The following is a 27,399-nucleotide window of genomic DNA, read 5'->3' as shown; positions in this document are numbered from 1 at the left end:
GCTGGAAAGAATTCTAGGGAATAACCTTTCCACAATTTAGAGCTACAGACAACAACGTGGAAGAATACCTAAACCGTCATCCAAAAACCCAAGTGGCGGGAATGCCTGCAGCAAGGAACCAGCACGGAAGGCCGGAGAGCAGGCGTGCAGCTCCATAAACCGCCAGGTCGGGAGGAAAGCGGATCCAGATTTGGGGCTGGGCCGTGGGGGTGGGAAGGAGGCGGCCGGTGGGCGCCCAGGCCCTCTCTGTTACTCGCTATACCCTTCCCCGCGTGTGAGTTATTGTATTACAATGAAAATGGCTTAGAAAGAAAAGTGCTTCCATCTTCCTTGTCAATGAAAGCAGCAATTCTGCCAGCTCTCCTCTGTGAGGAAGGAGGAGGCTGATCCCAGACACTCAGGCTGGAGGCAGGAGACCAGCAGCCCTGGCCTGAGCCAACGCCTGGGGCCAGGGAGGCCACCCAGGGGCACGTCACCCTCTGTGGCCATGGCCAGGGTGCGGCTGGGTCAGGATGAGCAGCCTGTGCACCTACCGTCGGCTGCAGCGGGCGTGAGGGGAATGTACTCGGCTGACGTGGGACTGCTCAGGGACACGCGGGCTCCTGAGAGGTCGATCTTCGTGCTGCGGCAGGTGTTGGAGCAGACCTTGTCATGCTGGTAGAAGTCCAGTTCCCCGGAGTCCATGATCTTCCTATGGCAGAGGGTGGCACGGAGCGTCCAGGTCAGCCCCAGAGCCTAAGGCACCTGCCCGCCCACCCTGATCTGGGCCATCCACCTGTGTGGGGCAGTCCTGGCTGAGGCGCTGGCAGCTCCACAGAGGAGGGTGGGCTCTGCTTCCCTCAGCGCAAGCTCGGCGTGCAGGACCCTGCTGCTGAGGAAGCAGCCGGCCCAGCCCCACACCACGGCACTATCCCCAGGAAGGAGGTGCGCGCTGGCCAGCGGGTATCCTGGAGGTGCCCATCAGAATCTGTGGGGCTGGGCCTTTCTGGGATGTTCCACTACCCAAGTCCTAAGGGAGTGACCCACAGCTAACAAAGGTTGGCCTGGCCCCCCTGCATCATGCATGACTCATTCTGAAGCAGAGGAAGGTGGGAAATCAATTCCAGGAGAAGCCTTCCTCCTTCTAAAGGCACAGAGACAGCAAAGCAGAGTGATGAGGGCGCAGGAGAGCACCAACAGCCATGGCTGCCACTCATCCTCATCTTTACCAGGAAGGCTTCCCATGGCCCAAACTGCCAAGACCCACCCTCCCAGGGCCCTCTCTTCCACCTCTCCGGAGGTCCAGGGTCTCAGTTCTGTGTGTCTCAATGAGCCTGCCTCGACCCGTGAAACAAGGATCAGAGGCTCCGGCCACATTCAATCTTTGGGCAGCACTGACCTCAGGCACACACAGGCTGATGCTTCTGTGGTCAGCTCAGGACTTGCCTACCTGGCCGGTGGTCCCCACAGCTGTGCCACCAGCCACGTTCCAGAAAAATCAGAGGCCAGCTCAGCTGAACAGGACCTGAGCCATGGGAAAGGACCCAGGGCCAGTCACTCGTGAGGCCTCAAACTCTGACTCCAGCACAAAGCAGGGGCCCTCCTTGGGAAGCAAGGTAGAGGCCAGGCCCACAAAGACCGAGACTGCGGCTTATGATTCACAGATAAAGTGGAGGCCGGGCGCGGCGGCTCATGCCTGCAATCCCAGCACTGTGGGAGGCTGAGGCGGGTGGATCTCCTCCGGGCGCTGGGGCTCACGCCTGGAATCCCAGCACTGTGGAGGGCTGAGGCAGGTGGATCTCCTGAGGTCCGGTGTTCGAGACCAGCCTGGCAAATATGGCGAAATCCCGTCTCTACTAAAAATACAAAAACTAGCTGGGCGTGGTGGCGGGCACCTGTAAACCCAGCTACTGGGGAGGCTGAGGAAGAGAATCGCCTGAACCCAGGAAGCAGAGTTTGCAGTGAGCCAAGATCATGCCACTGCACTCCAGCCTGGGCAACACAGCAAGACTCCGTCTCAAAAAAAAAAAGTGATAGGAAGGACAGAAATAAAGAATAACATAAAAGGCCAAAATCTGATGCACAAATACCAGATTATACCTTTTTTTTATTTTTCAGAATGCATAATTGAAACAGACCCTTTTCTTTTCCCTTTTATTCTTGTTTTTTCTTTTTGAGACAGTCTCACTCTGTAACCCAAGCTGGATTGCAATGGCACAATCACAGCTCACTGCAGCCTAGATTTCTAGGCTGAAGTGATCCTTCTACCTTAGCCTCTTGAGTAGCTGGGACCACAGGCATATGCCACCAAATCCAGATACATTTTTATTTTTAGTAGAGATGAGGTCTCAATATTTTGCCCAGGCTGGTCTCAAACTCCTGGCATCAAGTGATCCTCCTGCCTCAGCCTCCTAAAGTGTTGGGATTACAGGTGTGAGCCACCATGCCCAGCCAACCCTCTATTTTACAACAGTGAAATAGCCACAAGTGCCTTCAGGTAAAGAATTGGTGGATATTAAAATAACTGACAAAACAATTCTAAAAATCTGATAGTGTCCCTGTTGGCAGGGGTGTGGGAGATGGGTTAGTGTTTTGGGTGTGAGCAGGTGCAGTCACCCGGGAGGTTGTCAGCACTCACCACATCTAAAACACGCCTCATCTTCAAAATCCCAAAACTCCATAAGAAAGCAAGAGTTGCCAGGGCCCCTTCCACCAGGGAGGCTGACCCTGGTGCTAGCGCCCACCTGAGCATGATGCCGTTCATGCGGATGGCTCTCTTCCAGTCCTTCAGGGTAGACTTCCCGGCCAGGTGCACAAATTCCTTCGGGCTGATCACATGCTCGTCGTACTGTGGGGGACACAGCCACGTGGGTCAAGTTTGGCCGGGACACCACATAGGCTGTACCCATCTCCTACCCGACCCTGAGTCAGGGGCACAAGTCAGGAAGAGCACCATGGCATGGCGCTGACCAGTGCAGGTCTCCTACAGAGCATTCAGGTAAAATAAGGACATGACCCACAGGCACGGTGGCTGCAGTGGGAAGCGGCCGTCTCCTCCAGCCCTGAGGGGACCAAGCTGCTGTGTGCCGGGGCTAGACACGGCTGAGTTGACTACACCAGGTAGGTGTGTGGCCTTCTCTTCCTCCAGGCAGACTAAGCAAACTGCTTCTGTGCAATGCATCTTATAAATACACATTATTGCATATGTTACATCGCAGATGGCAACAGATGCCAGCACATGAGTGGAGCTGTGAATGCTGCCTTCCTCAGGCCCCTCCTGACACCACCTTGCCCCGTGCAGCAAGCGCCGGCACCTGCTCTCTGACTCACACACGCACACACACACATACACACACACGTTTCTAAGCCAGGGGAACCCTCCTGCTTGCTAATTTCACCCATGTGGGAGCTCAGAAAACCTGAGAAAGTAAAATATCCTGTTCAATCTTGTTACACAAGCAATTATTGAAACCAAAAAGTGGAAATAAAACTGCATTTACTTAGGAAACAAGCAGGCTGGGGATGGAGGAGTCATGAGGTCTCAGCAGCTGGACCCAGGAGGCCGGGTCCAGGGGCCGCCTCTACCCCTGGGCCGTGCCCAGGTCTAGCTTGCTGAAGGAAGCGATGCTCCCAATCCCTGAGCCCACCCTCTCATGACCCCCGTGCCAGAGATGGGAACGCTGAGCCCAGCCAGTCTCTGGCTCTCCCTCATGCAGTTGATCAGGGAGATCCGACAGAAGCCCAGCACATGGAATCCAAAAGGCTCTCTGGCCACTGTTGGAGCCTGGCAGGAAACCTGCACTGGCTGTGACTGAGGCTGCTTCCGGTCATCACCTCTACCCAACGTGGCTCACACCTAGGAAACTCAACTGTACCCAACGGGCCTGATCCGACCTAGAGTTCTGGGCTCAGCCAGCCTCACGCCCCGCCCTCCTAGGCCTGCCTCTTTACTTTCTTGCCTTCACCTTTGTTAGTCTTCTCACCCCAGGTTTTCCTCTCCCAGCTAGGAAGCTATATGCTATACTCTCCTGAGCTCTCGACCATGTCACGCTTACCAGAGCTGCCAGGGCCCAGTTAACACGGCCCGCTCCTGACCCTCCTGAGCTACCACGGCCCGCTCCTGACCCTCCCGGGCTACCATGGCCCGCTCCTGACCCTCCAGACCACAGCCATGTGGCCCTGCTCTCATCTCTCGGGTCCTCCTAGGGCTGAACACAGAGGACTGGTCGGATTACCCACGTTTTCCCCTGACTCTTCACACCTTCTCACACCACAACACTTCCATCTGGAGGCCTCTTGTCTCCGCCTGAAATGCATATTCAGAATGCTGGTGGCAAACTCATGTCTTTTTCTGAAAACGTCTTTCTTCTAGCATAATTCTAAAGACGACCTCACGGTGTCGTCGCTCTCTGCAGTTAGGCGCTGGTGCCGCCACCTCTGCTCCTGCGCAGATTTCAGCTCATGGCCGGCAGGATTCTCGCTCCTGAGCGATCCGTCTCTCCTCTTGGCTAGACTGAGGATCTTCTCTGTCCCTGCCATTCCGGAATTTCATTATGATGTCACCTACGGTACACTTCTTCCGTGTTCCCAACTTCTAATTCTGATACAATTTCAAACTCACAGGGTAATTGCCAGCATGGTCCAAGGAGCTCTCACATGCGCGTTCCCGGACTCACCGCCTGCTCCCGTCTGCCCCACCTAGGCCTGTGCGTGTGCGGCTACTGCGGGGGAGGCAGAGACTTCAGGTCCCTGGGCCCTCAATACCTGCGTATATTTCCTAAGAACAAGGATCTCTTGTGCAGCCACAGAACGACTCGCATCAGGAAATTGTCATTCACATATTATTCTCTAATCCATTGTCCATATTCAAATTCACGAACTGTCCCAGGGATAGCCACTATTGCAAAAAAAATTTTTTTTTTGAGACAGTCTCACCCTGTCACCCAGGCTGGAGTACAGTGGTGCAATCTTGGGCTCTCTGCAACCCCCGCCACCCGGGTTCAAGCGATTCTCTTGCCTTGGCCTCCCAAGTAGCTGGGAGTACAGGCATGTGCCATCATGCCTGGCCAATTTTTTTGTATTTTTTGTAGAGATGGGGTTTCACCATGTTGGCTGGGCTGGTCTCGAACTCCTGACCTCAGGTGATTCACCCGCCTCAGCCTCCCAGAGTTCTGGGATTACAGGTGTGAGTCACCATGGCCAGCCTGCATTTTTTTCTGATGCAGGATCCAGCCCAAGACTGTGGTGCATGCAGCTGCCCCGCTCTTCAGCTTTTGTCCCCATTAGGACAGCAGCAGGCGGGGCACAGTGGCTCACGCCTGTCATCCCAGCACTCTGGGAGGCCGAGGTGGGCAGGTCACCTGAGGTCAGGAGTTCGGGGTCAGCCTGGCCAACATGATGAAACTCCATCTCTACTAAAAATACAAAAATTAGCTGGGCGTGGTGGTGGGTGCCTGTAGCCCCTGCTACTCAGGAGGCTGAGGCATGACAATCACTTGAACCCAGGAAGCGGAGGTTGCGGTGAGCCGAGATCGCGCCATTGCATTCCAGTCTGGGTGACAGAGGAAGACTCCGTCTCGAAAAAAAAAAAAAAAGATGCAGCAGCTTCTCAGCCTGTCTGTATTTTTCTTCACCTTGACACTTTTGGAGCTTGTGGGTCAGGCATTCCGTAGGCTGTCTCTCCGTGTGTATCTGCTGTTTTCTCATGAGTAGAGTCAGGCCATGAACTGTTGGAAGAACACCACAGAACTCCTGCTCACTACATCAGGAGGCTCAAGGGGGAGGTCTGTCCCGAGCCTGATGATGTGAAGATGGATCGCGGGGTTAAGGAGGCACCTGCCAGCTTTCCCACCACAGCTATGACTTACGTCTGTAATGGCTGCATGGTTTGCAGGGATGCTCTGAAGCCAGTCTAAGCACCTGCTCATGACTCTGACCCCATCATTCCTCCCATGCTTTACTTCTCTCTATGCATTTATTTAACATAAATGAATAACATGAAATACATGGTGACAGGTATAGACTCACAGGTTTTATTTACTTGAGTGATGGCCCATGACTATCACTGTTTATTTTGAGCTAAAAGCCGCCCTAGACACAGGCAGCGGGGTCTTCATCCAGGCTGGGGCCTGTCAGGGCCTTGCACTGTGGACCACTCTTTCCTCAGTCATGAAAGTTCTCAGTCTCTCTCTTCTCCTTCCAGACTCAAATAGATGTGTTCGACTCTCGTGCTTCCTGAATAATTCTCTCTTCAGCTATGGCTAATCTGCTAAAGACCTATCCACTAAGTGTTGAATTTCAATCCTATCTCTAGTCGTGTTTCTGCTCACACTCTCTTTCTTTTTTTTGAAGAAGAAACTGGGGTCTCAGTATGTTACCCAGGCTGTGCTGCTCTTGAACTCCTGGGCTCAAGCAATCCTCCTCCCTCGGCCTCCCAAAGTGTTAGGACTGCAGGTGTTAAGCCATGGTGCCCGGCCTCTTTTATTTCTTAAAATAAATTATTAAATATAACGATTTTATCTTCTAAGGCTTAAAATCCCAACAGCCGAGGCTGTTGCAGGGCTGACTGCTGCCTGCGGCTTCTGTACATGCTCCAGGAGCACTTGCTTCTTGTGTGTCCAGGGTTCTGCGGAAATTACTTGAAACCTGAGATAAAGGTGAATTCTTCCAAAAAGTATTTTTTGTTTGCTTCTGCCAGATTCCTGGGGGAACTGCCAGCTGGGAGCCATTGATAACTAAACTCTCAGCTTGAGGCTTTCAGACCATCCAGACCACCTAGGAATCCTCAAGGGGGTGTCCCCTTCCCTGTGCCAGGGACAGGAGGTATGGGAGTACGTGGTGGACTCACCCCTGGAGGTGCCAGCTTTGGAGGGACAGTCCCCACCCCCCACCCAGCACACACACCTAGAGGAGGCCTGGGCTTTATCTTCTGATCTCCAGCCCTGCGAGGCTGGGAAAACCAAGCTCAGGCCAAGGCTCTCAGGGCAAAAGCTGGGCACGGCACCCCATCGGCCTCTCAATTCTGTCACCATGAGGTCCCCAGGCCTCAGCACTTCCTCTTTCTCAGCCAGTGTGAGGCAGCATCTGTAAGATGCTTCATGGAAATGTCTTCACTGGCATTTGCCGCTGTTCCAGCACAGGTGAGCCTGGGTACCGGACCTAGCAATGTCGTCAGAAAGAGAAGACTTTTCCCACTCATCCTGCTCCTTACCAAGGAGGCAGCCTTTTTGGAGCAGCTCTCACTGGACCTGCTGCGTAAAGCTCCTTGTCCAGGAGCAGCAGCCTCCTCCACACGGCGAGAGGGCCTGCCAGCCTCCCTGCTTCCGCAGCACACTGTGGCCACAGCGCATTCCTCTTCCTGAAGGTTCTTCCTGCGCCTCCTCCACTCTCCCTAGCCCTGGAGCCCCTACCTCAGGATACACTCGGCACAGCTGCACCCCCAGAGCAGTCACAGACGCCATGAGGCCTCTCTCCTGGGCCCTGAATGCAGCCTGTGCTCACCTGAACACATTTCACATTGATGCCGGGACACACAAACTTCCTCCAGATGAGGTTGGCTCTGCTGTCCCCACAGGTGATGGGGTACACAATCTCAGCCTCCAGGTTCTCCCCCTCTTCAGCCATCTTCACTTCTCACAGGCACATTGACAGGGAAGGGTAAAAGCAGAAAATCAGTTACAACCTCTTCAAAGCATTTCCTGAAAATGCAGAAAATAGCTGCCAACCTGGACACCCAAAATTAAAATCCAGGAAGGCCTGAGATACAGCCAAGGTGGGGAGGGCATGCCCATCAGTGCCGTTAGAGTTTCAGGGTTAAACTCAGCAGATTTAAATATCGTTACGTTCACAGAACCCATTAAACTATGGTTCAACTGAAGAGCCACTTAGGAAAACAAAATCAAACTTTAACTGAAACAATTCTAGGGAAACCTAAGGTTTTAAAGGTTCTAGGGCCTTTAATCTCAGGCAAAAGAAAAATATTGAGTGTTACAAAGAATTTTTGTAATCCCAGCACTTTGGGAGGCCAAGGCGGGCAGATTATGAAGTCAAGAGATTGAGACCATCCTGGCCAACATGGTGAAACCCCATCTCTACCAAAAAAAAAAAATACAAAAAAGTAGCTGGGTGCCTATAGTCCCAGCTACTCGGGAGGCTGAGGCAGGAGAATGGCGTGAACCCGGGAGGTGGAGCTTGCAGTGAGCTGAGATCGCGCCACTGCACTCCAGCCTGCGCGACAGAGCAAGACTCCATCTCAAAAAAGAAAGAATTTTTACTGGGCCAGGCGAGGTGGCTCACACCTGTAATCCCAGCACTTTGGGAGGCCCAGGTGGGTGAATCACCTGAGGTCAGAAGTTTTACACCAGCCTGGCCAACATGGCAAAACCCCATCTCTACTAAAAACACAAAAATTAACTGGGCATGGTGGTACGTGCTTGTAATCTCAATTACTTGGGAGGCTGAGGCAGGAGAAGAGCTTGAACCTGCAGGACAGAGGTTGCAGTGAGCTGAGATCATGCCATCACACTCTAGCCTGGGCGACAGAGTGAGACTCCATCTCAAAAAAAAAAAAAAACATTTTTTACTGGCCAGGCTCAGTGGCTCACACCTGTGATCCCAACACTTTGGGAAGCTGAGGCTGGAGGATCACTTAATGCCAGGACTTCAAGATCATCCTGGACAACAGCGGGACCCTACTTCTTTAAAAAAAAAAAAAAAAAAGTTTCTTAATTAGCTGGGTGTGGTGGCACATGCCTGTAGTCCTGGTTACTCAGGAGGCTGAGGCAGGAGGATCATCTGAGCCTGAGAAGGCTGTGGTCAAGGTCAAGGCTATGGTGAGCAGCGATTGTGCCACTGCACTCTAGCCTGGACAACAGAACAAGACCCTGTCTCAAAAAAAAAAAAAAAAAACTTTTTTTACTACTATTCACTGACCTTTATGATAAACAGACAGAGGCAAACAAGAAACAGTGAGAAGAACACAAAATCCAACAGAGGAGAGAGCTGCAAACTTGGGGCCAAGTGACTTTGCTCTCCTATTAGCCACGGGCAGACAAAGCGCTGTCATTACAGACACACGGCAGGCCCCACCTGGGGGCCCTGGGGCCTGGCCTCTCACTCCTAAGGGCACACAGCTTGGGAATCAGCCCAAATAAAGACCTTGTATATCTCTGGCTGTTCCTCATTTGGAGTGCAGGACTGTCCTGTCCCTGCTACGGCAAGAAGGCAGACTTCCCACCTAGGACGGCTTCCTACCTAACACGGCTTCCTTGAGCTGGGAGGAGGCTGTGAAGGCCGCGGCAGCTGCCGCCGCTGCATTTTCTGTCTCCATGTTATCTTCTGTCAGGTCGCCCCTGGTGAGGTGAAGGGAGGAGAGAACAGAATCAGGATCTCGGAAGGCACAACCTGCAGGGCACTATTTTCCTGACAGCGCTTTGCTGACTTGTTACACTTTTCTAATTTAATTCAGAAATGGCAGAGAGGCTAGGCACAGTGACTCATGCCTGTAATCCCAGCACTTTGGGAGGCTGAGGTGGGAGGGTCACTTGAGGTCAGGAGTTCAAGACCAGCGAACACGGTGAAACTCCATCTCTACTAAAAAAATTACAAAAATTAGCTGGACATGGTGCTACATGCCTGTAGAAGCTGGGGTAGGAGAATCGCTTGAACCTGGGAGGCAGAGGTTGCAGTGAGCCAAGATCACACCACTGCACTCCAGTCTTGGTGACAGAGCGAGTTCCCGGGTTCACACCATTCTCCTGCCTCAGCCTCTCGAGGAGCTGGGACTACAGGTGTCCGCCACTGAGTGTTTTTTTAAACAGCAAAAGAAAACTGACACAATTGTAAACACAGCAAGCAAGAGAACTTGGTGATTATTTCCTCTCTACTTCTCACTGTTCTTAAAAGAGTTAACTTAAGCATAAGATGCGAGCAAATTCTTTTAACATCCCAGAAAAAAAGCTCATATTCAGTGTTCGTAAAGCAAAGCTAGCCCACAGGAGCCACCTTCCACAGTAACCACAGGAAACCAAGGAGCAAACGGGACACCAGCCTCCAGGGCCCTGTGCCAGCCGTGCTCCCATGTCTGCGACTGCCCTGGTTCGTCACTGCCACCAGCCAGCAAGACACTCAGAGAGGACAGCCCTGAGCCACAATTGTGTACGAAGACAACCGTGCAGGATTTTATTACTACAAGGTTTTTGGTTTTGTTTTTGTTTTTTTGAGACCGAGTCCTCTGTCACCCAGGCTGGAGTGCAGTGGCACAATCTCGGCTCACTGTAACTGCCATCTCCCCAGTTCAAGCAATTCTCCTGCTACAGCCTCCCAAGTAGGTGGATTACAGGCGCCCGCCACCACACCTGGCTAATTTTTGTACTTTTAGTAGAGACGGGGTTTTACCATGTTGGCCAGACTGGTCTCAAATTACTGACCACAAGTGATCCACCCACCTCGGCCTCCCAAAGTGCAGGATTACAGGTGTGAGCCACCGTGCTCAGCCCATTTTTGTTTTTCAACAAAAATTTACTTAAAGTTGAAATCTCTAGATAAAAAAAGAAATAAAAAAAAAAAGAACAACAAAAAAAAGTTGAAATCTCCACATTTCAAATGGGTAACTCCAGTGTCCTTGAGGCTCCTGTGACAGTGCTCATGAGACTTCTCTTGGGTGGGAGAGTCTAGAATGTGGGTGGTCTGGACAGGAGGGGGAGGGATGAGTGCACAGTAGGGCAGGGTAAGGGGACCCCCAAGGACGCGAAAGCCGCCCTGCATTTGTCAGACTGGGCAACACCCGGTCCACCAGACGGACCCTGGCTTTGGAGACTGGAACCCGGCACGACTCAGCTACTGCCATGAATTGTGACCCTCTGAACCCAGCAAGGCAGCTGCAGGACATCTGGCCCAGTCTCCTCGTTAAGCCAGTTCACGTAAAAGAGACTTTTCTGAGTGACACGCCCATGGGCTGTATGAGGACTAAACAGGATGGTCTCTGGCTCGGACAAACCGACAGCAAAAGCCACTTTAGGGGAAAAGAAACTTTTCTTTTTTTCTTTTTTTTTGAGATAGGATCTCACCCTGTCACCCAGGCTGGAACGCGGTGGCATGACCTTGGCTCACTGCAGCCTCAACCACCCATGCAGCTGGGACCATAGGTGCACGCCACCACACCCCAATAATTTTTGGATTTTTTGTAGAGACGAGGTTTCACTTTGTTGCTTGGGCTGGTCTCAGGCAACCCTCCCAGCTCAGCCTCCCAAAGTGCTCAGGTTATAGGCAGGAGCCACCAGGCCTGGCCAACATAGGAAGAAACTTACATTTGAATTGAATATTAGAAAAGATTAAAATTCATCAACATGGAAAGACAAAGATCATCAACTAAAGTCAAACCAGAACGAAAGCCGCGTGCACAGAGGGGTCTCCCGCTGGGAACGCGAGGGGCATGTGCAGGGCTCCAGGGCGTGGCGATGCCCCACACTCCCTTTGTGGGGCTCATTCAGCGGAACATGAGCACCTGGGGTGCTTTTCAGCATGTACATGAGTTTAATCATAAAAAGGCTTAAGGAAAGAAAAATTCGTATGTTCTATACAAACAGAACATCTGGAAAGATCTATCCTAAGGTACTGACAGTAGGAAACTCTAGGTAGTAGTAATATGGCCTTTATTTTATTTTTGCTTATCAGTATTTTCTAATTTTCTTTTTCTAAATCATTTCAGCTATGAAATAATTTTCTACCATATATATTTTGTAATAAAAATGGTTATAATTTTTTAAAAGCTGTACAAACTTCCTGATAAAATGGCAAATGAAACACACACGTGGGCCAGGTGCAGAGGCTCAGGCCTGTAATCCCAGCACTTTGGGAGACTGCGGCAGGCAGATCACCCGAGGTCAGGAGTTCAAGACCAGCCTGGCCAACATGGTGAAACACCGTCTCTACTAAAAATACAAAAATGAGCTGGACGTGGTGGCACACGCCTGTAGTCCCAGCTACCTGGGAAGCTGAGGCAGGAAAATTCCTTCAACTTGGGAGGCAGAGGTTGTAGTGAGCCGAGATCACGCCACTGCACTCCAGCCTGGGCAACAAGAACAAGACTCCATCTCAAAAAATAAAATAGGCCGGGCGCGGTGGCTCAAGCCTGTAATCCCAGCACTTTGGGAGGCCGAGACGGGCGGATCACGAGGTCAGCAGATCGAGACCATCCTGGCTAACACGGTGAAACCCCGTCTCTACTAAAAAATACAAAAAACTAGCCAGGTGAGGTGGCGGGCGCCTGTAGTCCCAGCTACTCGGGAGGCTGAGGCAGGAGAATGGCGTGAACCCGGGAGGCGGAGCTTGCAGTGAGCTGAGATCCGGCCACTGCACTCCAGCCTGGGCGACAGAGCGAGACTCCGTCTCAAAAAATAAATAAATAAATAAATAAATAAATAAATAAATAAATAAATAAATGAATGAATAAAAATAACGTGAACGGGCTCCTCATGGGAGTCATCACAACAATGCAGAGGGAAGAGCTTCCAAAGTACAAACTGAGAAGCGAGGAGCAGGAGGGCGCACAGACACAGTGAGCAGCAAGGCGCAGACTGAAAGGCGGTGGCTGGCCGTGGGGAGATGACCGATGCTCAGTTTATACCCCAAATCCCTAAATCTTGAGGCCTGGGACATCAACTACCTCTGCCAGCAGGATGAGGGCAAGGAGGGCAACCAAAAGATGTCCCACTCCCACCCATCCAGCCACTTGCCATCCTCAGCCCCACCTGGCAGAAGACCCTGAGAGGTGGAGGCAGACCCCTGCCTACAGGACCCTGAGACCTAGGGGAAGGCATTGTCCTGAACTGTGTATTCCTATGTTGAAGGAATTCCTGTGAATTCCTGTAAAATTCCTATGTTGAAGGCCTCACCCCCAGTATGACTGTATTTAAAGATGGATAATCCGGGAGATAATTAAAATGAGGTCACACAGTTGGCCCTCATCCAGTAAGACTTTGACCTTCTGGTGGTTTTTGTTTGTTTGTTTGTTTGTTTTTGGAGACAGGGTCTCACTCTTATCATTCAGGTTGGAGTACAGTGGCACGGGTCACAGCTCACTGCTGTCTCCAACTCCTGGGCTCAGGTGATCCTCCTGCTTCAGCTTCCTGAGTAGCTGGGACTACAGGTGCTCACTACCATGCCCAGCTGGGGGTGCACTGTGTTTTTTGTAGAGATGGGGTTTTGCCATATTGCCCAGGCTGGTCCTGAATGGGTTCAAGTGATCTGTCTATCTCAGTCTCCCACAGTGCTGGAATTACAGGCATGAGCCACCGTGCCTGGCTGACTGTGACCTTCTAAGAAGTGAAAGAGAAAGATCTTTCTCCCTCCCTCATCATGAGGACACAGCAAGAAGTCGCCCATCTGCAAGTCAGAAAGGGAGTCCTCCCAAAAGTGGAATCTGGCAGACCCTGACCTTGGACTTCAGTCTTCAGAACTGTAAGAAAGTAACTCTCGGCCGGGCGCGGTGGCTCAAGCCTGTAATCCCAGCACTTTGGGAGGCCGAGACGGGCGGATCACGAGGTCAGGAGATCGAGACCATCCTGGTCTACACGGTGAAACCCCGTCTCTACTAAAAAATACAAAAAAACTAGCCGGGCGAGATGGCGGGCGCCTGTAGTCCCAGCTACTCGGGAGGCTGAGGCAGGAGAATGGCGTAAACCAGGGAGGCGGAGCTTGCAGTGAGCTGAGATCCGGCCACTGCACTCCAGCCCGGGCAACAGAGCGAGACTCCGTCTCAAAAAAAAAAAAAAAAAAAAAAAAAAAAAGAAAGTAACTCTCTGCTGTTCAGGCCACCCAGCCTGTGGCATTTTGTTACGGCTGCCCGAGCAGACTAGGACGTGTCGTATGGGGGTCAGACCAGGTCAGGAAGAAAAGCCTCAAGCTGAGGACACTGAAGGTACCAACCTGGTGCCGGACTACCCACCCCGGCAGCTGCGGCCACGGCGTCACAGCTCAGGTGAGGTGACCTGGACACCACCCCGGCAGCCACGGCCACACTGTCAGGGCTCGGTAGAGGAGAGCTACTTATGGGACTGGGCCTACTCCGAGGCCCCTTCCACCCGGACGCCTGGGTGCGTGACACAAAAGCTGGACTCAGGTGGAACCAGAGCAGCCTCTCCCCAGGTCAGAAATGACCCTGGGCTCCTCGCAGCAGCCCCAGGGCACCGTGAGAAAGCTACGTGGACTTCTCTGACCGAGGGTCACTGCTGTCACACTGTACTCATTGCAGGCCATGGCAGGGCTCGGGTGAGGAGACGTGGACACCACCCCAGCAGCCGTGGCCACGGTGCCCCACGGGAGGGGACTTGGGCAGGAGTGGGGAGGTGTGGGGTGGGAGATGTCAGGAAACATCACGGACACATGCCCGGAAACATGGAAGCTGTGCACCAAGGTGCTGACAAAGGAAAAAGGAGAATGGAGGTGTGAACATCCAGCCGGGAGGTCCCACTCAGAGACTCCTGCATTGCCAGACAGGGCCGCCAGCTGTGTGGATGAGGCAGGAAAGGACAGGGTGCCTTGCACCAGGAACCTACACAGGTCCATGTCTTATTCTGTGATCGCACAACAGCCTCCACCACCTGGACATGCAGGAGGTTAAAGCCTCGGGTGCAACAACAGGCTCCACAGCAAGGGAAGAAAGGCAGGAAGGAACTCAGGGCCAGGTCCTCCCAGGCAGGAGCTGCCTGCACACCGTCCATGAAGGGAGGCCTGACCCGCACCGCACAGGGGTTGGCAGTCTAGAGTCATCCTCTGTCAAATGGTGAGAAAGTCAAAAGCTCATGCTCAGTGATATGCTAGGTCAACATGAAGGTGCCATACATGAGACACAGCAAGGATGAGACCAGCGGGAAGACTGCCCCAGCCCAGAGCCCCAGAGCCCCAGAGTCCTCTGGGGAGGAAGAATGAGGATCGCAGCCCTGGATTGCCCAGGGCCGACTCTGCCTTTATCTCACCCCCAGCAGAGGCAGGAGTGACACAAGGGCTGGCTGGGCCTTTATCTCACCCCCATAAGACACCGGCTCACAGCAGAAGCAGCTCTGCTACCTCCTAGCAGTTCCACCTACGGCAGCAAAACAAAGCCGGCAGTTTGGGCAAATGTTAGCATTTTTGCCAACTAACATTTGATTCGGACATCTGGTACAGAGATGAGGAAGAAAACACTCACAGTTTCATGAAGACTGTCAAGAAAATCACCGGCTCTTCATTTCATGTCTGAAAGGCCAGCTCTCTGCCATCCCTACTGCTCCCTCTCACACGAGAAGCCACGGCCTTCCAGGACATGGAGCCACATGGCCGTGAGGGTGCGGGAGGCCTCCCCACAGCTGCAGTTGGGTCTTCTGGTCCCCGGCCATTTCTGCTTTTCTTCACTCTCTACTTACACACATATTTGAGTCCAGTCTCAGAAGAACTAGAACTAGGAAAATCCTGACACTTGCCCCTTACTACGTTAATGCCAGCTGTGCCAAGGACAGCCCAATCCAAGCCCCCATCAGCCCAATGGCACTGAGGCCCGAGCTTACCCGTGAGGGGCCAAATTGGTCGTCACCAACACGGTCTTCACCCCCTCCACGCCGCTGCCGTCCACCGCAGTGTCCGGAGTTGTCACCACCACCACCTCCTCCATGTGCACACTCACGTCAGGAGTCGCCATGGCTCAGCAGAAAAGGACGCCCAGGCCAGCAGCGTCAGTCCTCCAGGGTCCCGAGTCCTGGAGGAAGCAAGGCAGGGCACAGGGCCGGAGTCATCTCCACATCCGCACAACACAGCACTCACAAAGGCATCTCTCATCAGCTCCAAAGACCCATCCTTTGGTCCCAGACAGCTACTTCCTGACAAAAACGAGTGGTAACAGAAGGGCTACTCCGGTCTCTGGTTCCGAGGGCGGTGTAAGCGCACTCCACCCATCTTTCCCACGGGATGAGCCGAAACCCTCAGGCAGAAGGCACAGAGCCACTCCCTCCATGTGGGGCTCAGAGCAGGAGGGCAGGAGGGGCCTGGAATTCCAAGCGACTTCCCTGGACGCAGGTCCCTGGCTTGCCAGTTCTTCCGTCTCTCCTGGCCTGAACTCAAAGCCAGCCCCAATCCCTGAGCTGAGTTTCAGGTGCAGAAAGCACTCCAAGAAGTCCTCTCCGGCCTGTGGAATGGGAAGGGAAACCCATTCAAGACAGAAAGAGAGGAGGGAAACGCCCTGGGAATTTTTTGTTTTTTGGGTTTTTTTTTGAGATGGAGCCTCGTTCTGTCACCCAGGCTGGAGTGCAGTGGCGCGATTTCGGCTCACTGCAAGCTCTGCCTCCTAGGTTCAAGCAATTCTCCCGCCTCAGCCTCCCGAACAGCTGGGATTACAGGTTTCACCACATTGCCAGGCTGGTCTCAAACTCTTGACCTCAGGTGATCCACTCACCTCGACCTCCCAAAGTGCTGGGATTGCAGGTGTGAGCCACCGTGCCCAGCCTGCCCTGGGTTTTAAAATTATTATTATTTTGTCTTTGCTGGTTTTGCCTTCAGCAAGTCCAACGCCTGCTAAAACCCTGTGACAGTGGCAGTCTTGGCAGGCCCAAGGAGCTTGGAGAGAAAGGAATCTTCCTCCTGACTAAAGGAGTGGTGGCCAAGAGTGTGGCGGCTCCCTCTTGTCCTCTCGCTCTCCATCCTCTACCAGCATAGGGAACATGAAAGCCCTGGTTTCTAGTCAGAGGGCAAGGAGTCTGCAGTCAGAGTGTGGGCGAGGCGATGAGAGGGAAGGGGAACAGAGAGGATGGCACACAGCTGTGTGTGAGCACCCGGGTCATCCCAAGACAGTCTCTACGTGGTCCTCACCCTAAAGGGCAAAGGGAAGAAAACTGACCTACAGGATAGACCACTGCCCAGGTCTCAGATGGGCCCCAATGGTGCACATGGGACAGATCCACAGTGCACTGGAAACTCTAAACTAAACTGGCCTAAGAACACAGACACAGGAACGGGGTGTAAAATTTGCAGCCTGAACCTAACCAGGTTGATTTCTTGCTATAAAAAAAAAGTCTACATTCTCTGTGAAACTTAAACAAGACCCAGAGTCCATAGCATAGTAGTCAAAGCATCCAAAACACGATCAAACTACCTGGCAAAGGGTAGTCTGATTGATTCTCAAAGGAACAAATACACAAGAGGAGCTGGCTCTGAGGGGAACGCAGGACCCACAGAGACTCTCAGGTGCTATCGGACCAGCTCCAAGAGTAAAGCAAACATTCTCAGCCAAGTGGAAAGAAAATCTTGGTACAGAAACAGGAGTTATAACCAAATGGAAATGTGAAAATTAAAAACTACAACAACCGGCCAGGCACGGTGGCTCCCACCTGTAATCCCAGCACTTTGGGAGACCGAGGCGGGCGGATCAGGAGGTCAGGAGATCGAGACCATCCTAGCTAACACGGTGAAACCCCATCTCTACTAAAATACAAAAAAAAAATTAGCCGGGCGTGGTGGCGGGCACCTGCAGTCCCAGCTACTCAGGAGGCTGAGGCAGTAGAATGGCGTGAACCTGGGAGGCGGAGCTTGCAGTGAGCCGAGATCACACCACTGCACTCCAGCCTGGGTGACAAAGCAAGAACTCTCTCAAAAAACGAAAAAGAAAGAAAGTAGAATAGAAGTGACCTGGGGCTGGGGGAGGGAGTATAGGGAGTTGCTCTTTAATAAGTACAGAATTTCTGTTTGGGATGATGAAAAGTTCTGGAAATGCACAGTGGTGACAGCTGCACAATTACTGTGGAGTTCTGAATGGTGCTGAATCACACATTTAAAAATGGTTAAAATGGGCCAGGCATGATGGCTCATACCTGTAATCCCAGCACTTTGAGAGGCCGAGGCGGGTGGATCACGAGGTCAGGAAACCAAGACCATCCTGGCTAACACGGTAAAACTCCATCTCTACTAAAAATACAAAAAAAATGAGCCAGGCATGGTGGGGAGCGCCTGTAGTCCCAGCTACTCGGGAGGCTGACGCAGGGGAATGGCGTGAACCCGGGAGGCGGAGCTTGCAGTGAGCTGAGATCACGCCACCATACTCCAGCCTGGGCAACAGAGCAAGACTCCATCTCAAAAAAAAAAAAAAAGGTTAAAATGGGGCTGGGCTAAGTGGCTCATGCCTGTAATCCCAGCACTCTGGGAGGCTGAGGGGGGTGGATCACCTGAGGTCAGTTCAAGACCATGCTGGCCAACATAGCAAAACGCCATCTCTACTAAAAATACTAAACAATAGCCAGGCATGGTGGCAGGCACCTGTAGTCCCAACTACTCGGGAACCTGAGGCAGGAGAATTGCTTGAACCCAGGAGGTGGAGGTTACAATGAGCCGAGATCGCGCCACTGCACTCCAGCCTGGGCAACAAGAGCGAAACTCTATCTCAAAAAAAAAAAAAAAAAGTTAAAATGGTAAATTTTATGTTATGTATATTTTACCGTAATAAAAAATTTTTAATGCTACTGTAACAGAATGACTTATTAGGATTAGATATACACTAGAAAGTATAGAATATAAAAACTTTTTTTTTTTTTTTTGAGACGGAGTCTCGCTCTGTCGCCCGGGCTGGAGTGCAGTGGCCGAATCTCAGCTCACTGCAAGCTCCGCCTCCCGGGTTCACGCCATTCTCCTGCCTCAGCCTCCGGAGTAGCTGGGACTACAGGCACCCGCCACCTCGCCCGGCTAGTTTTTTGTATTTTTTAGTAGAGATGGGGTTTCACCGTGTTAGCCAGGATGGTCTTGATCTCCTGACCTCGTGATCCGCCCGTCTCGGCCTCCCAAAGTGCTGGGATTACACGCTTGAGCCACCGCGCCCGGCCAAAAACTTTTTAAAGACAGAAAAATGTTCACGGCCAGGCATGGTGTCTCACACTTGCAATCCCAGCACTTTGGGAGGCCAAGGTAGGAGGACTGCTTGAGCTAAGGAGTTTGAGACCAGCCTGGGCAACACAGCAACACCCCATCTCTACTAAATAAATAATAAAAAAATAGCCAGGCATGGTGGTGTGCACGACTGTAGTCACAGCTACTCTGGAGGCTGAGGCAGGAGGATCGCTTAGGTCTAGGAGGTCAAGGCTGCAGTGAGCCATCGTCGTGCCACTGCACTCCAGCCTGGGCAACAGATCAAGACCCTGTCACAAAAAAAGAAAGAAAGAAAAGAAAGAAAAGGGAAGGGGAGCGGAGGGGAGGGGAGGGGAGGGGAGGGAGGGAGGGAGGGAGGGAGGGAGGGAGGGAGGAAGGAAGGAAGGAAGGAAGGAAAATAAAAATTTCCAGAACTTTTAAAATTATCATTAATATAAAAATAACATCACTGCCCCTAGGACTGTAACAAACAAGCGTGTCTAAGGACAGGAGTGGGTCCACCCCAACCTGGCACACAGTGGTCCCCTGCAGAGTCTGGCCCTGCACCGAGGGGAGGCATTCACAGCCCAGCCAGGCCTCTGCAATTATGCCTTCAATGCCAGAACTCACTCACCCAAACTGAACAATCAGTCACAAAATGTGCCTTCAGGACTCAAGGTTCTTGCTAAATCACACTCAACCTACATTTTCTAGCATGTGAACATTTTCTGAACATCTTAGGGAGAGGAAGTCTGCAGGAGAACAAAAGGTCCTCAGTCCACCTTGCTTCTTTTCCTCCATTCCACAGGCTGCCTTTTGTCTGAGTATGCACTGGACCGGGGGGCGGGGGGCTCTACTTCTTCCTAACTGGGCAAGGGTCTCCACACAACTCCAAGGTAAAGGGCCACAGGCAAGATAAAGGGGAGAAAAGAAAGAGCTACAACTTCTGGCTGGGCGCGGTGACTCATGCCTATAATCCCAGCACTTTGGGAGGCCAAGGCAGGTGGATCACGAGGTCAGGAGTTTGAGACCAGCCTGACCAACATGGTGAAACCCTAGCTCTACTAAAAATACAAAAATTAGCCGGGTGTGGTGGTGCACACCTGTAATCCCAGCTCCTCAGGAGGCTGAGGCAAGAGAATTGCTTGAATCCGGGAGGCGGAGGTTGCAGTGAGCCAAGATTGTGCCACTGCACTCCAGCCTGAGCAACAGAGCGAGACTCTGTCTCAAAAAAAAAAAAAAGAAAGAGCTACAACTTCCTGGGCCACCAATCGCAAATGGCAGCCAGTCTCTGAAGTAACCCTTAACCAGAGATCCAAGGAACCAAGAAATGTAGGTGATCTGAACAGAGGGGATGGTGGTTAAACACCGTGAAGGAAAGACCCATTCTCAAAAAGAAACCGCGGGGAGCTGGGTCCCACCAGCAGCAAAGACCGTGCAGGCGTCACTGACGCCAGCCTGGCCTGGGAGAGCAGTGAGTGTGGCGGGCGATGAGTGGTGGGGAAGGCGGCGGTAAGTTTGGGGTAAGAAGAGGCAGCGTCCAGAGCCCAAAGAACACCAGTTAGGGTTCCACATGAATGCCACTCAAAGTACTCACAGAACACGTCTAAACACAAGCACGAAGGACTAAGTGCAAGGGATAAGAAAATATTCCCCGTTTCCTGTTTCAGGAGGGTATCAACAATGAGTGATGAAAGGAAAATGTATTGTTTAAATAAGGGAAAAAACATTTTACAAATTAAGAACATCCTGGAACATGATGAGCCATTTACTGTCACTCAATTTCAATGGCGGCCATCTAGGACAGAGCGCCTAAGGGGAAAGGGGGCTCACAGGCGAACGCCTCCAGCTGCTGGTGGGCACATTTCCCGTTAGGGCATCAGGGTCTCTGAAGACTGTCTTCAGAAGCTTTTTAGCCAAAAAAGTTACAATGATGAATTCGTTTACATTGACAGACTTACTTCATATTTCTAAAATATAATGCTTTTTTCACCACGATAACTTTGGTGTTGCAGAGTTAGGCTTCAAAATAAAGAACTTTAAACAAACATGAATAAAAAGCCACTTTAGGCTGGGCGCAGTGGCTCACGCCTGTAATCCCAGCATTTTGGAAGGCCAAGGCAGGTGGATCATGAGGTCAGGAGTTCAAGACCAGCCTGACCAATAAGGTGAAACCCCGTCTCTACTAAAAATACAAAAATTAGCTGGGCATGGTGGCAGACGCCTGTAATCTCAGCTACTCGGGAGGCTGAGGCAGGAGAATCGCTTGAACCTGGGCAGAGGTTACAGTGAGCCGAGATCATGCCACTGCATTCAAGCCTGGGTGACAGAGTGAGACTCTGTCTTACAAAAAAAAAAAAAAAGCCACTTTAAAATTTTACTTAGGCCAGGCACAGTGGCTCATGCCTGTAATCCTAGCACTTTGGGAGGCTGAGGCCAGCAGATCACCTGAGGTCAGGAGTTAGACCAGCCTGGCCAAGATGGTGAAATCTCATCTCTACTAAAAATGCAAAACTTAGCTGGGCATGGTGGTGTGCCCATGTAATCCCAGCTACTCAGGAGGCTGAAGTGGGAGAACTGCTTGAACCTGGGAGGCAGAGGCTGCAGTGAGCCGAGATCGCACCACTACACTCCAGCCTGGGCGACAGAGCGAGACCCTGTCTCAAAAAAAAAAATTTTTTTTTTAATTAAAAAATTTGGCCAGGTATGGTGGCTCACACCTGTAATCCCATCACTTTGGAAGGCCGAGGCGGGGGGAGCACCTGAGGTCAGGTGTTCGAGACCAACCTGGCCAACATGATGAAACTCCATCTCTGCTAAAAATACAAAAAAAAAAAAAAAAATTGGCTGGGCATTTGGCTGGGCATGGTGGCAGGTGCCTGTAGTCCCATCTATTTGGGAGGCTGGGGCAGGAGAATCTCTTGAACTCCGGAGGCAGAGATTGCAGCAAGCCAAGATTGCGCCACTGCACTCCAGCCTGGACAACAGAGCGAGACTTTGTCTCAAAAAAAAAAAAACAAAAAAAAAATTAAAATTAAAAAATTAAAATTTCGGCCGGGCGCGGTGGCTCAAGCCTGTAATCCCAGCACTTTGGGAGGCCGAGACAGGCGGATCACGACGTCAGGAGATGGAGACCATCCTGGCTAACATGGTGAAACCCCGTCTCTACTAAGAAATACAAAAAAGTAGCCGGGCAAGGTGGCAGGCGCCTGTAGTCCCAGCTTACTCGGGAGGCTGAGGCAGGAGAATGGCGGGAACCCGGGAGGCGGAGCTTGCAGTGAGCTGAGATCCGGCCACTGTACTCCAGCCTGGGCGACAGAGCGAGACTCTGTCTCAAAAAAAAAAAAGAAAGAAAAATTTTCACTTAAAATACTACTGATCTCCCGTGCTGACTTCTTGGGGTTTAACTCTCACTGAGGAGATGTTACTTTCATGAGGGTGAGCTCAGCAGGAGCAACTAAAGTCACTTAAGCAGAAAGCTGCAAAAAGGCAACAGCCACACTACAGGCAGGGGTCCTCGTCACAGCTTCAGGGCTTTGCAGAGGATCACGCAATGTACATGCACAACACTGAATTCCAGTCCCTCCAATGGCAACCATATTAAACGTTCAAAGCAATATGCACAAAAGTTACCTCACAGAAAATAGTGCAAGTCCTCGATAGGATGCTATTTAGACACAGAAGCGCTTCAGAACATCTCGCCCCACTGCCTTCCCAAGGGCGAGCACCTCCTCCTCTCTCCATAGCCCCTTGTTTTTTTGAGATAGAGTCTCACTCTGTCACCCAAGATGGAGTGCAAAGGCGCAATCTTGGCTCACCGCAACCTCTGCCTCCTGGGTTGAAGTGATTCTCCTGCCTCAGCCTCCCGAGTAGCTGGGACTACAGGCGCCCACCATGCCTTGGCTAATTTTTGTATTTTTGGTAGAGACGGGGTTTCACCATGTTGGCCAGCTGCTCTCGAACTCCTGACTTCCAGTGATCCTCCCACCTTGACCTCCCATAGTGCTGAGATCACAGCTGTGAGCCACCGCACCTGGCCTCTCCACAACCCCTTCTGTGTTGAAGCCAAGATCCACCCAGTTTTGATCCCAAGGCTTGGGTTCCTCGCTAGTGTGAAGTGAGTTTCCAAATTATGAGGTAAATCAGATATGAGAAAATATTTTACTTTTATTTACTTCTTTTTGAGACACAGTCTTGCTCTGTCACCCAGGCTGGAGTGCAGTGGGGTGATCTCCACTCACTGCAACCTCTGCCTCCTGGGTTCAAGCAATTCTCCTGCCTCAGCCTCCCAAGCAGCTGGGAGTACTGGTGCACACCACCACGCCCGGTTAACTTTTGTATTTTTAGTAGAGACACGGTTTCACCCTGCTGGCCAGGATGGTCTCAAACTCCTGACCTCGTGATCCGCCCACCTCGGCCTCCCAAAGTGGTGGGATTACAGGCGTAAGCCATCAGGCCTGGCCCAAGAAAATATTTTTAAACTAGTAATCTTGACACTGATGTAATTGAAACTGTTGTATTTGAAGTGTTAGCAAAGAAAGAGAATTCTGGTTCAACAGAAAAGTCAGTCACGACTTCTCAGTCACGCATGAATTATACAGTAACCAAATACATAACACGTCATGACTGACAACAGGGTCCACACCACCATGGGTCTACACAGACCCAGATCCCACCTGTGGGTCTACAGCGATGCGGGCCCCTGTGGGGTGGTCCCTGCAGGTTAGGTCCCCGAGAGTGGGTCCCAGTGGGGTGGTCCCTGTGGATCGCGTCCCTGCGGGTCGGGTGTCTGCGGGGTGGCTCCTGGGGATCGCGTCCCTGTGGGGTGGTCCCTCAGGGTGGGTCGCGTTCCTGCGGGTCGTGTGCCTGTGGGGTGGCCCCTGTGGGTCGGGTGCCTGCGGGGCGGGTGCCTACGGGATGGCCCCTGGGGGTCGCGTCCCTGTGGGTCGGATGCCTGTGGGGTGGTCCCTGCGGGTCGCGTCCCTGTGGGGTGGCCCCTGCGGGTCGTGTGCCTGCGGGATGGCCCCTGGGGGTCGCGTCCCTGTGGGTCGGATGCCTGTGGGGTGGTCCCTGCGGGTCGCGTCCCTGTGGGGTGGCCCCTGCGGGTCGTGTGCCTGCGGGATGGCCCCTGGGGGTCGCCTCCCTGCGGGTCGGGTGCCTGCGGCGTGGTCCCCCCGGGCTGGGTCCACCGAGCAGGCCGCTGGAAGCCGACCCCGCGCCCGCCCGCGGCGCCAAGATGGAGGCAGGAAGCGCCGCCGCCCGCGCCCGCCACCGCCCGCGCCGCCCGCCTGACGCCGCCGTCGCGCCTGACGCCGCCGCCCGCGCGGCCGCCCCTCCCCCGGCCCTCCCCTCCCCCCGCCGTAACGTCCTGACGCTCCGCAGGGACCCCTGACTGGACGGCGGCGCGTGAGCGGAGCGAGAGGCCTCGCCGCGGGGGGGCCGCGGGCGCGCCAGCGCCGCTTACCTGGGGCCGCGCCGGGCCTACTCGGGCGCCCGGCGGGGGCGGCGGCGTCGGGAGCTGCGGCGGCGGCGGGCGGCGGCGGCGGCCGCGGGCTTCGCTCCTTGTTGGGGATTCGGCGGCGGCGGCGGCGGCGGCGCGGGCGCGCGCTTCCTAGTGACGCAGGCAGCGGGGCCGCGCACGCACGGGGCTGGGAGGGCCGGACACTTATTTGGCGCTCGCCGGGGAGGAAGGCGGGGCCGTGAAATAAGGCACAACGGGGCCTGGGGCGCGTGCGCGGACCGACTTTGTCAGCGCCTAACGCCGTGACTTCCTCCTGGTCCCCGCGGCTCCGGTTGGGTGTCGCCTGCCCCGCGCGAGCGGTCCGGACGAGGGACGATGGTCGGTGGACGGACGGCGCCAGGGAGCAGTGCGCACGAGCGTCAGGGCGGTACCTCCAGGCCTCCAGGTACGGGCACCCCTCGCCGCGACGCTGCTGTGGGTGAAGGGGCGCGGACGGGACTCCCCTGCGGGGCGAACGCCTGAACACGAGGCTGTGGAGGAAGAGGCTGTAGGGTGCGCGGCTCCCGCGGAACATGCCGGGGGCTCAGCCAGCCACGGCGCTCCCAGCGTGGAGGGCGAGGGGCATCCGGGAGCGGCGGGGAGGGAGGGCTCTGTCACCCCTCAAGCTGTCACCCCAGTCCCACAACCAGCACCCCGATCCCATCGCAGTCCCACAGCCGGCACCTCGATCCCACCCCAGCCCAACAGCTGGCATCCCTATACCATAGCTAACCCCCGGTCCCACCGCTGTCCCACGGCCGGCACCCCGATCCCATAGCTGACACCCCGATCCCACAGCCTGCACGCCCCCGATCGCATAGCATAGCTGACACCCCGGTCCCGCCCCAGTCCCACAGCCAGAATCCCGATCCCATAGCTGACACACCCATCCCTCCCCAGTCCCGCAGCCGACACCCCGATCCCACCCCAGTCCAACAGCCGGCACCCACCCCTATCCCATAGCTAACACCCCGGTCCCACCGCTGTCCCATGGCCGGCACCCCGATCCCATAGCTGACACACCGATCCCGCCCCCGTCCCGTAGCCGGCACCCCGATCCCACCCGAGTCCCGCAGCCGGCATCCCAATCCCAGCCGGATCCCGCAGCCATCGCGGATCCTGTGGCGCTCCTCTAGCCCCCAGGGCTCGTTTGTATGTTTTATTGGCAGAGGCTGGGGCTGGCTCTATTGGCCTCTGTGCTGGGTTTCTTCCTCTGCACCGCAGGGCTGGCTCTCCTGACCTCTCCAGTGTCATCCAGCACCCTTGTGCTTGCTGTCACCCGCTGCCTGTCTGCAGGATCCTGGATTCCCTATCAGGGGACTGAAATTAGTCAGAAAATAGGAAGCAGATGCTTGTTTGGGATGGAGCCCTGACCCTGTGCTCACACTTTAGGAGGAGGGCTCTGCAGGCCGCCTCCCCGAATGGGAGGTTCCCAAGCCACTGCACTTCAGAGGTGCTGTAATTAGAGTTGCACTTTCATTCTGTTCCCAGTAAAGTGGAACGTGCTCAAGCCAGTGAGGAAAAGGTATTTTTAACCGTTAGACTGGCCGAGTGCAGTGGCTCATGCCTTTTATCTCAACACTTTGGGAGGCCAAGGTGGGAGGATCACCTGTGGCCAGGAGTTCAAATCCAGCCTGGGCAAGAGTGAGCGTGTCTCTGGGGATGAATAAAAAAATTATTGAGCCTTTGTCAGTGCTACTATTTTATTATCTGGTAAATATGAGAGGGTTCACGCGGTCTGTGTGTTTCATTTATCTGAGTTTGCCTATCCTCATATTTTGGGAATAAACGTCAATAAAGTCTAAGAGGAGTGCTGAGGGGGGCCTGGGGATGGGAGGGCGGCCACATCACGCCTGTGTGTTGCCTGGGTTGAGCCCTCCTGTTCTGCCTCCTTCACTCTGGGACTCCAAGAGAGGAACTGGGCAACAAGAGAGAAACCACCTAAAAAAAAAAAATCACCTCCAAGATCACTTAGCTTTCTACTGCTGCCATAACAAATTATCTCAAACTTGGTCGCTTAAAAATGCAAATTTAGGCTGAGTGTGGAGGCTCAACGCCTGTACTCCTAGCACTTTGGGGAGGCCAAGGCAGGAGGATTGCTTGAGGCCAGGAGTTCAAGACCAACATGGCCACAACCCATCTCTATTTTTTAAAAATGCAAGTGTGTCCGAGCGTGGTGACTCACGCCTATAATCCCAGCACTTTGGGAGGCCAAGGCAGGTAGATCACGAGGTCAGGAGATCGAGACCATCCTGGCTAACACGGCGAAACCCCGTCTCTACTGAAAGTACAAAAACAAAATTACGCAGGCGAGGTGGCGGGCACCTGTAGTCCCAGCTACTTGGGAGACTGAGGCGGGAGAATGGCGTGAACCCAGGAAGCGGAGCTTGCAGGGAGCCGAGATGGCGCCCCTGCACTCCAGCCTGGGCGACAGAGCGAGACTCTGTCTCAAAAAAAATAAATATAGAAAAATACACATGTATTCTCTGACTGTTCTGTAGGTCGGAAGTCCTGCCCAGCCTCACTCAGTCAAAATCAGGGTGTCTGCAGGGCCGATTGTTTTTGGAGCTCCAGGGGAGAAGCTGTTCCTGCCTTTCCAGGTTCTGGAAGCACTTGAGCCCCTTGTCTTGTGGCCTACCCCACACCTGAAAGCCAGCCCAAGTCAGCTGAGTCCTCACCCTGCTGGTCCCGACACTGACTCTCCTGCCTCCCTCATCTGCTGTCCAGGCCCCTTGTGCTGGCATGGGGCCACCAGCTGGCCCCGGGCGCCTCCTGTCTCCGAGTCGGCCGACCAGCGACCTTCGTTCCATCTGCTGCTGTAATTCCTCTTTGCTTGCAACCAACGTTCACAGATCTCAGGGGTTAGGATGTGACTATCTTGGGCGGGGCTGTGGGGAGGGGGGCTATTCTTCTAAAATATTTATTATTTTTGTTTTGGGGCTTTTTTGGTTTTGTTTTTTTTGAGACAGAGTCTCGCTCTGTTGCCCAGTTTGGAGTGCAATGGCGCAGTCTTGTTCACTGCAACCTCTGCCTCCTGGCAGACGTGAGCCACTGCACCCAGC

General features: G+C 53.4%; 1 protein-coding gene across 2 annotated transcripts in view; it reads right to left on the bottom strand.

The window, feature by feature from the left end:
- Nucleotides 1-24,453, bottom strand: part of GMEB2 (glucocorticoid modulatory element binding protein 2) — a 35,411-nt gene extending 10,958 nt beyond the window's left edge. Inside the window, exons 1-6 of one of the 2 annotated variants that reach the window (XM_030914484.1) lie at nucleotides 24,302-24,453; nucleotides 15,522-15,709; nucleotides 9,232-9,329; nucleotides 7,480-7,607; nucleotides 2,724-2,827; nucleotides 534-691 (exon numbers count right to left, since the gene is read on the bottom strand). In XM_030914484.1, coding sequence (XP_030770344.1) covers nucleotides 534-691; nucleotides 2,724-2,827; nucleotides 7,480-7,607; nucleotides 9,232-9,329; nucleotides 15,522-15,652 — 619 coding nt within the window. In that variant the 5' untranslated portion in view covers nucleotides 15,653-15,709; nucleotides 24,302-24,453. Of the gene's footprint in view, nucleotides 1-533; nucleotides 692-2,723; nucleotides 2,828-7,479; nucleotides 7,608-9,231; nucleotides 9,330-15,521; nucleotides 15,710-24,301 lie in introns of those variants that run through there. The other variant, XM_030914485.1, reaches the window with a different exon arrangement.
- Nucleotides 24,454-27,399: the final 2,946 nt, after the last annotated feature.

This window comes from Rhinopithecus roxellana, chromosome 13 (genome assembly GCF_007565055.1).
Source record: "Rhinopithecus roxellana isolate Shanxi Qingling chromosome 13, ASM756505v1, whole genome shotgun sequence".
In the NCBI taxonomy this organism is placed as follows: domain Eukaryota; kingdom Metazoa; phylum Chordata; class Mammalia; order Primates; family Cercopithecidae; genus Rhinopithecus; species Rhinopithecus roxellana.
The sequence above is the reverse complement of the archived record's forward strand: the minus strand, read 5'-3'. Positions and strand labels throughout refer to the sequence as shown.